General features: G+C 36.4%; 3 protein-coding genes across 4 annotated transcripts; 1 reads left to right on the top strand and 2 right to left on the bottom strand.

Annotated features, from left to right (window-relative positions):
- Nucleotides 1-5,048: 5,048 nt before the first annotated feature.
- LOC129804817 (uncharacterized) lies at nucleotides 5,049-5,845 on the bottom strand. The gene is made up of 2 exons (XM_055852442.1): nucleotides 5,457-5,845; nucleotides 5,049-5,387 (listed from the first exon to the last, which is right to left on the bottom strand). The coding sequence occupies exons 1-2, from the start codon at nucleotides 5,614-5,616 to the stop codon at nucleotides 5,089-5,091; spliced, it is 459 nt and encodes a 152-aa protein (XP_055708417.1). The 5' UTR covers nucleotides 5,617-5,845; the 3' UTR covers nucleotides 5,049-5,088.
- Nucleotides 5,846-6,067: 222 nt separating this feature from the next.
- LOC129801067 (uncharacterized protein K02A2.6-like) lies at nucleotides 6,068-10,258 on the top strand. Its single transcript, XM_055845826.1, has 2 exons — nucleotides 6,068-8,230; nucleotides 10,052-10,258. The coding sequence occupies exons 1-2, from the start codon at nucleotides 6,068-6,070 to the stop codon at nucleotides 10,256-10,258; spliced, it is 2,370 nt and encodes a 789-aa protein (XP_055701801.1).
- Nucleotides 10,259-10,540: 282 nt separating this feature from the next.
- On the bottom strand, nucleotides 10,541-13,326 carry LOC129804816 (ras-related protein Rap1-like). Of its 2 annotated transcripts, none has more exons than XM_055852440.1 (4): nucleotides 12,956-13,326; nucleotides 12,159-12,483; nucleotides 10,985-11,137; nucleotides 10,541-10,921 (listed from the first exon to the last, which is right to left on the bottom strand). In XM_055852440.1, exons 2-4 carry the CDS (start codon nucleotides 12,468-12,470, stop codon nucleotides 10,832-10,834), a joined length of 555 nt encoding a protein of 184 aa, XP_055708415.1. In that variant the 5' UTR covers nucleotides 12,471-12,483; nucleotides 12,956-13,326; the 3' UTR covers nucleotides 10,541-10,831. The 2 variants fall into 2 exon arrangements, with proteins under 2 accessions (XP_055708415.1, XP_055708416.1); XM_055852441.1 differs by having other exon boundaries at nucleotides 12,159-12,510; nucleotides 12,956-13,321.
- Between the last annotated feature and the right edge of the window lie 1,144 nt (nucleotides 13,327-14,470).

The following is a 14,470-nucleotide window of genomic DNA, read 5'->3' as shown; positions in this document are numbered from 1 at the left end:
ACAATAATCCTTCAAATGATCCAGTCATCCCTGGAAACCAACTCTCTGCAACTTCTGAGACTCAACCGATCTTCGACACACTAAAACAATGCTATTTCTGGCCAGGAGAAATTCCAAAACGTCGTCAGAAGAAGAGGGTCAAAGCCAGCAATGTCAAACACCAGTATATTGTATCTTCTGAGGAAATTATCGCGGAACAGGAGGAAAAATTGAGGCAGGATTTACAAAAAAAGAAAGAAATTGCTGAACGGAAGTTGACCAGAGAGAGGAACAAAAAAATAAGGGCAGAAGAAAAGGAGATAAAACTAAAGGAGAAACACATGGTAAAGGAAAAGGCTCAAATGCCAATTGAAGCTGAAAAGAAAAAACGTGGAAGGAAGTCAGTCAAGAAAACCGAGAAAAATCAAAGAATTGAGTGCAATCTTAAAATAAATAAAAATATATATAATTAAAGAATAAATTAATGAAATGAATTGATGGAATAAAACTCTAAAAAAATGTTTTTGAAATAATATCTTCTCATTTTTATGCATTAAACTTTTCCTTAAAATGAGCATCCGAGTTTGATCGAATTCAACGGAGTTACATAAAAGCGTCGCAGTAACATTCTTGCGCATATATTAATATTATCGTAATTTTATTAATTTTCATCAATATTATTGCTAAAATTCTATTTCTATTATGATTCTAAATTAAACAAAGAATAATTCTATTGATTTGGAATGGGGAAAAAATATTTCATCAGTCCAAAAACAAGCATTAAAGTCGCACTCTATGAAAAGTATCCGGATTACCTCTCTTTACTATATTTTCAAAAGTAATGCTTGCGTAATACCCTACCGTCGTTGTAGCAAAAATCTGAAAAAATTTCCCAATTTCAAAATTTTAACCTTATAAAACTAAAAAAGGAGCGTTACTTTTATTATTATTTGCATAACGTTTAAAATCCAATTAGAATTCCAAAATTTTCATTCTATAATAAATATGGTCAAGCGTCCCAGCTTTTAGGAATGCTCGAAGTCACGAGATACAGCTTTTCTTGAACTATCTTTTCTCACTGTATTTGGTGCCATAATGGCTTAATCCCGATTCAAACAGGTTCTCAAATTACCAAAAAGCCGTTCCAAAACTAAAAATTGGAAAAATTCGTAAAGTTTGAATTTTAGGATGCTTTCACCTTTATCCTTTGAATTGACATCATTGACGTATGAGGACGAAATCGTTTTTGAAATGAACTGGTATATGAATTTTGAAAAACGCATCATGAGAATGTCTATGTATATGTCTATATATTTACGAAGGGGTTACCGGAAATCAAAAGTGGACCTCATGCAGGTGGCCCCTATGTCGAAAAAATTGTACAATAAAAAAAATCAACTGCCAATAAATTACCGGCGGTTTATCGATTCATTACCGATTGGGCGATGCAATTGGATTCCAAAAATGGCAGAAATGCAAATAAAACTAATTTGCTTGACATATAGATCCTTTTGCGTGGTTTTAACTCTAACCTTGAAAAATCCTTGCCTTGGATACCTTTAAAATATATCTGAAAAGAAAGGAAATCGTTGAAACTGTTTTCGGTATAGAACAAAAAATATAATTTTAGGGAGGAAGGAGAAAGGAAATAACCATCTCGAAATAATGTCGATTTATGGAGGGGCGCCGATAACCGGTAGTCATCAACTCCTACCTTTTAACCCCTAGCCCAGTTACACTGAGAAAAAAAAGAGGGTGCGATTAACATTTTTTCCTCATAACATTAACACTTTTTAGGCGTAAAATTATATCAACATTTTTTAATGTTAATTTTACACCTTTTTAAGGGTAAAATGTGTAAAATTAACATGGAAAAAGGATAACTATAACCCCTAATACACCTAAAAAGAGTATTATTTACACCGATTTCGGATCAATTCTGCAGGGTAAAATTAACATTTCCGGAATGTTATTTTAACTTTTTCGGATTACTCTCAGTGTACAAACTTTTGGACGAAAAAAAGAAATATATAAATCGACGAGAAACATAAATCAAATATGGGTACTTTACTAACCCTATGAACCCAATACTCATTCGAGTTCCGGTCAAAATCCCGAAAACTAGAATTCCGAAAAGGCCAAAATCCCGAAAGCCATAATTCCGAATTGGCACAGCTACTCCCACGATTACACTCGCGCTTGCTGGAGGCAAAGAAAAACTGTTTTTTCCAATGAAGAGGACATTAATCCTCGAAACGTCTTATGGTGCCTACACACTAGAAGCGCTAGAAGCAATTTTTGGCAAAAATTGCCTTTTTTTAAAAAAAAAAATCTGACGTTTCTGCCTACAAGCATAGGGAAATTTTCTTTAAAAAGGCATTATTTAAACAAATTTCTCCTAGTGTGTAGAGGCCATTAAAGATTAAAATTGTGAAAATCAAGAGAGGTAGCGTGTTTCCGCCCATCTCCTGTTACATTATATTCCATCGAACCGAAAGTCTTGTGATCCTTTCATGATTTTGACTATTCGAGGTTTCGGCTTCCATTATTTTGGATGCCACTAACTAATTCGAACCAATGCAAATTGGTTAAAAGTTTCCAGTTTCAAGACCTTTTAAAAGAAATCCAAATTTCATAAGGAAGTTGGCGAAAAAAAAAGAAAAAGTCAAATCAATTTTCAAGTTATTAAAAGTTTCCAGCAGATAGTTGATCGTCCGAGAGCATTAAAGCATGTTTATATTCGGGATAGGCCATAGGGGTTTCTAGCTAGTTTGGCAAAATTTATTCTCAATTCACTTGAGAACAACAAAATATTTTCAATTTAATTTTTTTTTTCAATGTATAAAAAACAATCTTACATGTCCTAGATTATTTCGAATCGATTTAAATATTTAAATTGTTTAGATAAAATAACTAAAAAGATAATAATAATACAGTGGCCGCTTTCTTATTAGAATAATTGGGAGACAAAATGACATTATGTCCGCTTCTATTTTCGTAAGATTAGAATAAAAAATTTAAAGAAATATTAATTACAAAGCCATTATTAATAGAATTATTCGTTTTCATAAATCATTTATTAAAAAAAAATTTCACAAAATATTCATGTTCACTAAATTACATTTTAAATTAAACCGACAAGATATATCATCCGAATAACTCCGATCCGAATGAGAGCAAGCACTGTATTATTCAGAACTATAATAAATTTTAAACTAGCTAAATTTTATTTTTACTATTTCATTTTTCTGCTGATATCTTGAAGGGACTGACAAAGTGCTCAATGGATTTAATATGATTTATTTTGGTTTACTTCATTACAATTCAATCATTATCATTTAATATTTCATTATCAGTTACAGAACATAAACTACTTTACGCCCTTGATTTAATTTACAAACTTGGGTAGGATAATCAATCACATATTTTAAAAATTTTTATCTATGAAATATTGCAAATCTGAATAGATATTATATTATTTTTCAACGACTTCTTTAATATACTTTTTATACTTTTAAATACCTTTGAGACCGCTTAACAATAATGTATTTTTATATCACATAATTAATTTATCAGCTGTCTTTTATTGATTAAATTAATCTTTCCGCCAATTATTAACCCTTCAAAAACTCCACAAATTGTGTTGCCGAATCCGGACGGTAATTCCACCGGATTTAAATTAGGGGGAGGTGGGGCTACATTGGTATACGATTTTTTTGGATACTTGTAGAGACAGCAGGGCTTTACAATTATTTTATCTAGTTCCATAATGGTTTTGCCCGTTTTGCCTGTCTAACAGAGCGATGCAACTTTACAGATCTCGTCTATTAGTCTATTAACTTAAGAGATTTGCTATGCAATTTTATGAACGAGATGTCAAATCTGGTAATTTTATTGACAGGGTCTATTTAGAACGAGTTTTTATATGAACGAGATTTGCGATACAATCCTGAGTGGTGAATTTTAAAAAATATGAATTTCAACCTCAAAACGTCTCATAACTATTGGACTCTTTCAGAGGTGCCGCAAAGTACAAGATTCTCTGTTTTTGCGTGCTTTTCGAGAGGAAAAAAAAATTAAAAAAATAATTCTTTTACTACTTGTTTTCTTTATTTGACGTTGATAAATATTTAATTCATTAAAATAAAGTATTTTTTCCTTGGAAAATTGAATTTATATATTTTTTAGAAAATATTATTTTATAAATTGACTTTAAAAATCCCAAGTTTTTTTTTGAACAGATTGATAATTCTCCTTACATTATTGCCAGTTAAAGGGATTAGAATTATACTACCCTTTCTGGTCGCATAATAGTCTAGAATAATTTGAAAACACTTCCGGGAGATGAAAAAGACTGCAATTTTTGGTTTTGCGTCATTTATATCCGCTTCCTAAGGGCCCCGACAGACCTGAGGATTAGCCGAGAGACGGCTTAGCGTAATTTTATTCGAAATAATGATTAAACTACATTTCCATTATTTTCCACTAAGTCGTCTCTCGGCTTAAGTCGTAAGTGTGTCTAGGACATAATCCAACCCACTCGCTAGGAATGAAATATTTGTCCAATCCCTGATAGACCGTTCATTAAAACAAATCATTCGTCCAGAATCATCCTCTTGTTTCACCAATTCTTGATTCAAGTTATGCACAATTCTTCTTTTGTTGGATAAATTATAGTATCAGTTCTGCAACTATTTCATCTCCCGGTGACCTCTTTGATCCTCCTGTATCATTCAAGCATATTGTCTATTCCAAAGTTTGTGGTAACAAGCTAATGAAGAAAATGCTAATGAAGAAAATTCGCAGGAATTAAATGACACGCCTAGTTTACTGGCAGTCTCGTTCAAATAAACTCGCCATATAGAACTTAATCTTGCATATACCAAATTCTTATAATTCAAAATTTGACATCTTATCTTATAAGATACGAAAATAAAGTTGCATCGCTCTGTAAATTACATTATTTTAAAACCTAGTTCCTTTTAGAAATATGCGAAAAAATTGTATATCAATGTAGCCCCATAGCTCAAAGTAGCCCCACCTCCCCATAATTGTAATTAAATGACAAATCTCGTTTCGCTAGTTTATTTAATTTACACGTCTTTTTTACTAATTCTTTATAACTAATCGCTGATCCGGCTTAGATTTAAGTTCCAACTCAGCCCTATAGATATCCCATGTGCCTTTGGGAGCCCCTGCTGTGGTTTGCAGGGACTCCTCGGTAGCAGGTTTGGAATCTTCAGTATTTTGTTGGGCTTCCCTCCTGGCCCAGAAATAGTACGTGCCCCTATCCTTCGAGCCCCTTACTGTTACTTCAAAGTGAGCCTCACGACCATCACAGAAGTTAACCTTATCACTGAGATCAAATCCTCTGTCTCTCACCGGTTGTCCCAGAAGCCCCACAGCACCTGAAAATCCCCGGAATCACAACTTTATTAACTTGTCGGTATGTTAATGAGATTGAGGTTATGACATACCCGTGTGGTTCTGGAGCAATTTGAGTGCATTTGTGTAGTATTCCTGACCCCGAAGACGCTTTTCGATACTGTATCGCATATAGAAGACTGCACTGATGGCCCCAAAAGCCCCATAAACGGCGATTTTGGCCAAGGTTTTGTTTGACACTCGCGAAAACATTTTTGTGCCATAAGAGACATCTATATATTACCGTAGAAAAATACCAAACATAATCCCAAAGAAGAGGTCCTTTCAACCATTTTCTCGAGATAAAATTCGTAAAGTTGGAATTCACAAAATTAGTAATATAACTGACAAGATGAATATAAATTTTATTTATCTTTCAATTCATTTTTTTAATATCTGTAACCATAAAATTTTTCACTTTGTTTCTTGGTTCTGTTATAATATTTTTGTAGTATACCAGATGGGATGGGTATAGGGTGAAAAGTAAGGTTAGGGCAATTGGGTGGAATTTATAACAGAAGGAGTAGAAGGGGAAATGAGAAGGGACTAGACGATATATGGCGTAAGAAGAAGAAGGTTGTAAAAGAGTGAAGAGAAGAAATAAAGAGAATTGAAGTGAAAGGAAGGGATTCTACAGTGGCGACGAGCAGAAATCGAATCCAAGATGCCAAAGGATAACGATTCTGCTGGAAAAAATCTGCAAGATCATGCAGATTCTTCAAAGGATGATGCTAAAGATAGCGTCGATGCTTCAAGGAATGGCGCGCAAAGTAGCGTCACTGCTGGTTCATCTGTTCAATTGACATTGCCAACTAGTGTGGAGAAGTTTCAGCCTCAATCCGGAAAATGGAAAAGATGGGTAAAGCGTCTGGAGACGACGTTTGAGCTGTTTCAAGTTCAGGATGAGGTGACAAGGACAAGAATGTTATTACACTACATGGGGGCAGAGGCATATGACAAACTCAGCGACCGAGTGGCCCCAAAAGAACCCGAGGATTTGAGGTACAATGAGATAGTTCAGGAGTTGACGGTGTGCTATGACCCAGCACCGTTGGAGATTGTGGAAATTTACAATTTTCACACTTCGAGGCAGGAAGAGAATGAAACAATTGATGAGTTCTTGTCCAGGTTGAGGAAATTGTCTGCTAATTGTGGTTTTGCTTGCTCTGTCTGCGACAATTTGAACAAGACCCTGAGGAATCAATTTGTCACAGGCCTGAAGAATCAGACAATGAGGAACAGGATCATGGAAAAGAGGAATTTGACCCTGGATTTGGCTATTGATATTGCAAAGGCTATGGAGGCATCAGAAAAAGGTGGACAAATCATTACAAAGGGCAACAATGAGTCTCAGGAGGTTCACAAAGTTGAGGAAAAGATCAACACGCTACAGCAGCGGGAGAACAATCATCCAAAGGAGACTAAGCAGCCATTAGACAATCGAGCCACTGGAGCTGTGCCGAAGAAACCATTGAAGTGCTTCCGATGCGGATACACAACTCATCTGGCTGACCGATGCGTACATATCAACACGAAATGTAACTTGTGTTCTAAGATTGGGCATGTCCAGAGGGTTTGTCAGAGTAGGAATGTCAAGGATGGTAAGGAAGCTTTAAATACAATAGAAAATATCATGTATGTTGAAGAAGGTTTGATTAGGAAAGTTTGTCTTGATGTACAAGTGGAGAAGAAATGGCTCACATTTGAGGTTGACAGCGGATCACCCATTTCAGTGATCAGCTTACTAGATAGGGACAGATTTTTCCCTGACCTGCAAATTTTGCCTACCAAGAGAAAATTTGCAGGGTACAATAACGTAAAAATTGATATAATTGGATTTGTTGAAGTATCAGTGCAGGTCGAGGGTCGTTTGCTTCGAGGAGCGAATCTTTACATCGCAGATGTTCCTTCTAAACAGCCGTTGATGGGAAGGGATTGGATCAGTAAATTTAATTGGCTCGATTGGAACAAAGTCATAAAAGAAAATTCAGAAGGCTGCAAAGAACAGATCAATGAAATTTCGTGTGTTAAAAATTACGTGAGTAGTTTGAAGACTGAGTTTAAAGAACTTTTCGCGGAGACAATGGGAAAAATTACGGATTTCCAGGCTGAATTAAAATTGAAAGAGGGTGCACAACCCAAATTCTTGAAGGCTAGGCCGGCACCTTTTGCTAAAAGAGAAGCAATTGAGAGGGAGATTGACGAAAAAGTTAAAGAAGGGGTTTGGGTAAAGGTAAATCAGAGTCAATGGGCGACTCCTGTGGTTGCTATTCCGAAAACTTCCGGCCGTGTACGTTTGTGTGGGGATTATAGTGTTACTATCAATCCTGAGTTAATTGTGGATAAGCATCCGTTGCCAACCACAGAAGAATTATTTGCTGACATGGCTGGGGGGGAAAAATTCTCGAAATTAGATTTATCACAAGCGTATCTTCAAATGGAAGTGAGGCAAGAGGATCGCGAACTTTTGACTTTGAATACCCATAAAGGTCTCTATCAGCCAACAAGAATGATGTATGGGGTAGCTTCAGCCGTGGCGATTTGGCAAAGAATGATGGAAAACGAATTAAGGGATATACCGGGAGTGAAGGTATTTCTTGACGATATTCGAGTAACGGGGCCAAATGATGAAACTCACTATCAAAGATTGAGGGAAGTTTTGCGACGGTTTAATGCCAGGAACATGCGAATTAATTTCGAAAAGTGTGAGTTTTTCGCGAATGAGATTGAATATTGTGGGTATGTCATTGACAAAAATGGGATACACAAAGACAGGAAGAAGGTCGATGCCTTGATTAAGATGCCAACTCCTAAGACTAAAGATGATGTAAGATCCTTGTTAGGTTTCATAAATTACTATGGAAGATTTTTTAAAAATTTGAGCACGACATTGAGCCCAATTAATAGACTGTTAAGGGATGATGTTGATTGTATTTGGGACACTGAGTGTCAATTGGCCTGGAGCAAGATTAAGTCAGAAATGTGCAGTGAAGAATTTTTGACGCATTTCGATCCACAAAAAGAGTTAATTCTGGCTGTGGATGCAAGTCCAGTAGGAGTAGGTGCGTGTTTAAGTCATAAAATGCCAAACGGAGATGAAAGACCAATTCAATACGCATCTCAGTCATTGTCAGACACTCAAAGAAGGTATTCACAAATAGACAGGGAGGCATACGCTATAATCTATGGCATTAAGAAGTTTTATAATTACTTATATGGTAGGGAGTTTACACTGATCACGGATAATAAACCACTCTCTCAAATACTCAATCCTGAAAAGGGAATACCGAAATATACTGCGATGCGCATGCAGCATTATGCTGCTTTCCTGCAGTCGTTCCGATTTAAAATTCAGTGTAAAAGTTCAAAGAATAATGGCAACGTAGATGGCCTATCTAGGCTTCCTTCAGATAAGGCAAAGTTTGAAACTGATGAGCCGGAGCTGGTGCAACTAAATTTGATTGAGAAATTACCAGTAACCGCAGAGGAAATTGCGCGCGAAACTGAAAAAGAAGAGGATATTCAAGAGTTAATTAAAAAAATTAAGACAGGGAAAGATCTAAATCCTGGGTGCTGTTTCGGGATTGACCCAACGGAATTTTCTATTAAACAAGGTTGTTTAATAAGGGGGTGGAGGGTATATATTCCGAAAATCTTGCGAAAGAGGGTGTTGGAGGAACTTCATGAAGGTCATTTTGGAATATGTAAAATGAAGATGATTGCTAGAGGATACGTTTGGTGGGCAGGGTTAGATCACGAAATTGAAGAGACGGTTAAGAATTGCACGAGTTGTCAAGAAAATAGGCAGGACCCGAAAAAGGAAAAACTACATGTTTGGGAGGAAGCTTCTAAGCCTTTCCAGAGGGTACATATAGATTATGCAGGACCAATTTCGGGGAAATATTTGTTGGTGGTAGTAGATGCCTTCTCTAAGTGGCCAGAGGTTAAAGTCGTTAATGACATGACTGCACAAACCACAATCAGGGAATTGAGATACATTTTCGCGGCACATGGTTGTCCAGAGATACTAGTTTCCGATAGAGGAACTCAATTTACAAGTGCGGAATTTTCCCGGTTTTGTAATTTGAATGGGGTGAAGCATAAAATGGGAGCCCCCTTTCATCCTTCCACAAACGGGCAGGCCGAAAGACATATCCGAACAATTAAGGATAAACTTCTGGCACTAAAAGATTGGGAAAAAGATGACCTTGAACGGAAAATATGTTCGATATTAATGGAATATCGCAGAGCTCCACACGCAACCACAGGAGTATCACCTAGTCAGAAATTATACAATCGGCAAATTCGATCTCGTCTTGATTTAATTTTTCCACAAGAGGATAAAAATGAACAAAACGTAAAAGAACTCTCGGTACAAAGGGACTTTCAGGTGGGTGATAGGGTTGCAGCGAGGAACTATTTACAAAAAGGGGTTAAGTGGAAGTTTGGGAAGATTACTAAGAAAATGGGGAAGCTCCATTATTATATTCAGTTAGATGATGACAGAATGTGGAAAAGGCACGTTGATCAAATAAGAAAAGTGGGAGAGAATGCAGGCAAAGAGTTAAAAGAAAATCCGAACGATTCAATGGATCATTATTGGGAAGTTGAAGAGGAGGCAAAAAGTTCATTGCAATCTTTTGAACAGCGCGCTGATATTCAAAGAAGTGATTCTATGGAATCATTAGCATCATCCGATTCATTCCATGACGCGGTTAGTGAGGAAGGAAGTATCTGCGGAGAAGGTGAGCTTCATCTTGATACAGCGGCGAATTCCGGACCGGCTGAACCTGAAACAAATGGCCTTAGACGATCTAAAAGAGAGATCAAACCACCGATTCGCCTCAACCTTTAGTGAGTTAGTTCTTTTCCATTTCTTAGGGGGGAAGACTGTAGTATACCAGATGGGATGGGTATAGGGTGAAAAGTAAGGTTAGGGCAATTGGGTGGAATTTATAACAGAAGGAGTAGAAGGGGAAATGAGAAGGGACTAGACGATATATGGCGTAAGAAGAAGAAGGTTGTAAAAGAGTGAAGAGAAGAAATAAAGAGAATTGAAGTGAAAGGAAGGGATTCTACAATTTTTAATATCTCCATTGCTTTTATTGGATCAAGGATCATCGACAAATATTGGAAATATACGTATATATTTATGATTATTTTTTAAAGTTGGAAAACAAAAGGAAAAAATGAGTTATTTAATTCTAATCGGGCAACATTTAAAATTTTAATAGTTAAACCTCTGTCTACCTCTCGAATTAACTTCGAAGTCATACTGGAATATAATCCTTTTATTTGAAAAAGTAGTGTAAATCGGAGTTTTTTTTTTTCTTTTTGGGGCCGTCCCTTTCTTCAAGAAGAACAAGGAATGGATTTCTAAAACTGGTTCACGTTTTGTGCTCATATTTTTTTTGTGCCTAAAAATAATTTATAGTAGAACACAGAAGGACTTCTTCTTTTGCTTCTGCTTCTTTTCTGGCGACTTTTTGTTAATTTGTCGTACTAAATCGTAAAATATCTGCAAGGAAAATGTTGAATTTAAATGTCAAAAGTTTGATTTACAATAATAATGAATACAAACCTCGTTTACATTAACTTTAGCTTTGGCTGATGTCTCCATAAATGCACAATTGAATTGGCTGGCAAGACCTTTACCCAATTCCTTTCCGACAACTCTTTCATCCTCCAAATCACATTTATTCCCAACAAGAACCATCGGCACGTCATCGGTGTCCTTAAAAATGAAAATATTTTTATTTTTCTTCCGGATAGTGAGACTATACATTGATTAGCGGATTAATTTGTTTTTCTTCTTGAGGTGAAACAAAGTTCCACCGGAGATCACTGGAGGTTATTAATACTAAGGTTGTTGTAGAGCGTACGGCCTATTCGACATATGTCAACCCTATCAAAGGTTGTATCCCACCAATCGAAATCCTTTATGCCTTTTACACGCCCAATCCTTTCCATCGCAAGGCAGGTGCTGAAGGTTGTTATATGGTGCTCTTATTGCTCATGGCAATTACTATTAGTACTTCAGTGAGTGAACATCAGTCACCGTGGACAATTCACTCTAAAGAAGTTGAAATAAAGGTGGAAACTTCAGTTCTTCCCCAGTTTCCCAAGTTTTTAATATGATTTAGGCAGGCCCCATAAAGGCTTACATTATTATAAGTTCTCCTTAAGGATTCTTGTGACTCTAGAGGGGCACCACGGCCAGATCGTATTGAATTTTCCCTGAGTTACCCTTAAAAGGCAACTATTTTACTAAGACAGGTGGCGTATACCCAATATCTGAGGCTGGAAAGTCAAATTACTAAAAGCGCTATGTCGCTGAAGGAGCTATCTCAAAGAGCAGTGTCTTATCTCAAGCGTTTTAAGATAAGTCTTCTTCTTTGCCAAGTTTCTCAACGTGATGGAAGCTTGGGCGTACAAGCGCAAGTCTTTCTCAGCCAGAACACATATTGTATGCAAAGAAAAGATCGTTATAACGACAAAAGACTATACAGCCTAAGAAGAAGCATTTCCGCCGTTTGGTTTCGGAGACAGGTCACCAACGCTGAGACGGCGGCGGATGCACGGTATAGGTGGGAAATGTAGAGTTGAATAAATGAATTATTATTATTATTATTATTATAACTTCCCCTGGATCCCCGTGTTCAAATTACCCTTTTTAGGAACGCTACTTTGTGATTCACCATCTTGATCACTTAAGTCCAAGACGGCTTCACGAAAGCCCGAACCCAAAAGCTCACCTTAACTCTCAGGATCTGCTCCCTAAGATCTTGCAGATCATTGAAGGTGGACTGGGCTGTAATGGAATACACAAGAACGAATCCTTGACCGTTCTTCATGTACAAGTCCCTCATGGCAGTGAATTGTTCCGTTCCGGCCGTATCCAAGATCTCCAGCATGCACTGCTGTGCATCCACTTCCACCTGCTTTCTGTAGCTATCCTCAATTGTCGGATCATACTTCTCCACGAAGATCCCTTGGACAAACTGCACTGTGAGGGCACTCTTCCCAACACCCCCACTTCCCAGCACCACTAGCTTGTACTCTCGCATATCGCAGCAGTATCTAGGAAAAGATTCACTATTGAAGTTTCTGAAAAAGAATTTGTTAACTTCTCTGCTGAAGATCGTCAAAAAGTTAATTTTGACAAGTTTTCAGTTTGTGATTCTTTACAATCTCAGTTTTTCTGGTCCAAGGAATATCCGGAAGTCATTAAGATATACCGGATATACCAATCACCCCGGATTCCAAGCCTCCCTCAGTAGTACCAACTTTCGTATCAAATCCGAGCTATGTCAAGAAATGGAGTCTCACGGATTATTGGAGCAGAAGAAATATGTTTTTTTTTTCTTTAACAATAAACTGTTCAAAATATATCAAACTTAAGTTTTCCCCTTAAAATTTATCACTCCTTTTTAGTTTTCCCAGATCCCAGTGATGTAAAAAGGCTTCTGGCCAAATAACACTGTTGCTATGCGTCCAACAGGTGAACAATTTAATTGGAGGGCGCACCCGCAATTAATGACTCAGACATTACCAATAATTGCTCAAATCCTCCTTTATGTTAATGTGTAATGATCCGTGATCCAATTATTGCATCGCTCATAGGCAGGAGTCCGTAAAGTCTCCTGCAGAAAATTCTTGCAGGTTCAGAAAGATCCAGAGGGGCGCTAGTGTCCTAGCAATCCACAAATCATGTCACTTTGGCACTGACGGTATTGGACCCAAAAATGCCCACTTAGAACACTGACTGGACTCTCTACGGATAGTCTGGATAGTGAAACAGGTAAAACTAGCACCAGTGTAGCGCCCCAAAACACTTTTTTGCACCTGTAGAATGGCACAAGGAATGCCTCTTTAAACAATATCCGCGGAGGATGAATGGCGGTGATTCTGGGAATTACAAATGACGCACAGCCAGAAGCAGCGACATCTACGAATTTACGACGCGTAGAAAAATAAACATTATTACGGATTCCTCGTCTTTTTGTATTGCAAAACCGTTAATGTTGTTTTATTCGAAGAATTAAAAGCCTAAAAAATATTTTTTTAAATTTTTTTTTAAATAAATTGCAAAATGCAATAGAAACTTCAAAGAAAAAGTAATATAATAGACTTCTGTAAAAAGTCTAAGTATGAATTAGAAGAGAAAAAAATATTTATTTTATAATCTGATTGAAAAAAGTGTAATAAGTGCTTCATATTAAAATAAAATTTTGATAAACAAATTAATTAGTTATTTTTTAGTGTTGAATGAGCCATTTTTGATAATTAAAGTCCACTAAATATTTAAATGATTTGCTTTCATTTAACTTATTACTTTTGGTTGCTGCTCTAGGCTAGAGTGAAAGCTAACTAAGCTAGAGCGAAGGGAGCGAAGTAATAAAAAGATGCTATGTGTGCAAGTATAAGTTATGATTTATTTGACTTATATCTATTTCAGATATCTTATTAAAAAAATGAAAATATAAGAATTAAAAATGTTTATTTTTAAAATTTTGTTATATACAAAAAGATTGATTTCTTTCTAGACTAGAAAGAATATAAATATAACCTAAACCATTTAAAACAATACGACAGCTCCGAATATAAAACGAATAAGTCGCGAATGGTCAACTTTACAGAGAGCGATTTCAAGCTCAAATTTTACATGCTAAGCATAGGACTTTTAAAATTGGAAACCCCTAGGGGTGTGCAAAAACCGTTGAAACCGAATAAACGTCAAAATAAGTTTGTTCAGGTAGCGTTTTGACCATTGACGTACACTGAGAGAAATCCGAAATAGTTAAAATAACATTCCGGAAATGTTAATTTTACCCTGCAGTATTGATCCGAAATCGGTGTAAATATTACCCTTTTTAGGTGTATTAGGGGTTAAAGTTACCCTTTTTTTCATTTTAATTTTTCCCTCAAAAGATGTAAAATTAACATTAAAAAATGTTGATATATTTTTACACCTGAAAAGTGTTAAAATTATGAAGGAAAAAAGTTAATCGCACCCCCATTTTTTTCTCAATGTACATGTTTCATTTGACGTTTATTCAGTTTCAAC

Source organism: Phlebotomus papatasi, chromosome 2, assembly GCF_024763615.1.
Source record: "Phlebotomus papatasi isolate M1 chromosome 2, Ppap_2.1, whole genome shotgun sequence".
Taxonomy (NCBI): domain Eukaryota; kingdom Metazoa; phylum Arthropoda; class Insecta; order Diptera; family Psychodidae; genus Phlebotomus; species Phlebotomus papatasi.
This window is presented reverse-complemented; position numbering and strand designations above follow the sequence as displayed.

Coding starts and splice junctions, on each gene's coding strand:
- LOC129804816 (XM_055852440.1), bottom strand. CDS start 12,470: ATGCGAGAGTACAAGCTAGTGGTGCTGGGAAGTGGGGGTGTTGGGAAG. Junction 11,138..12,158: donor AGCAGATCCTGAGAGTTAAG/GTGAGCTTTTGG, acceptor TTCATTTTTAAG/GACACCGATGACGTGCCGAT. Junction 10,922..10,984: donor CTAAAGTTAATGTAAACGAG/GTTTGTATTCAT, acceptor TTTTCCTTGCAG/ATATTTTACGATTTAGTACG.
- LOC129801067 (XM_055845826.1), top strand. CDS start 6,068: ATGCCAAAGGATAACGATTCTGCTGGAAAAAATCTGCAAGATCATGCA. Junction 8,231..10,051: donor CTCCTAAGACTAAAGATGAT/GTAAGATCCTTG, acceptor TCTTTTGAACAG/CGCGCTGATATTCAAAGAAG.
- LOC129804817 (XM_055852442.1), bottom strand. CDS start 5,616: ATGTTTTCGCGAGTGTCAAACAAAACCTTGGCCAAAATCGCCGTTTAT. Junction 5,388..5,456: donor ATTGCTCCAGAACCACACGG/GTATGTCATAAC, acceptor GGGGATTTTCAG/GTGCTGTGGGGCTTCTGGGA.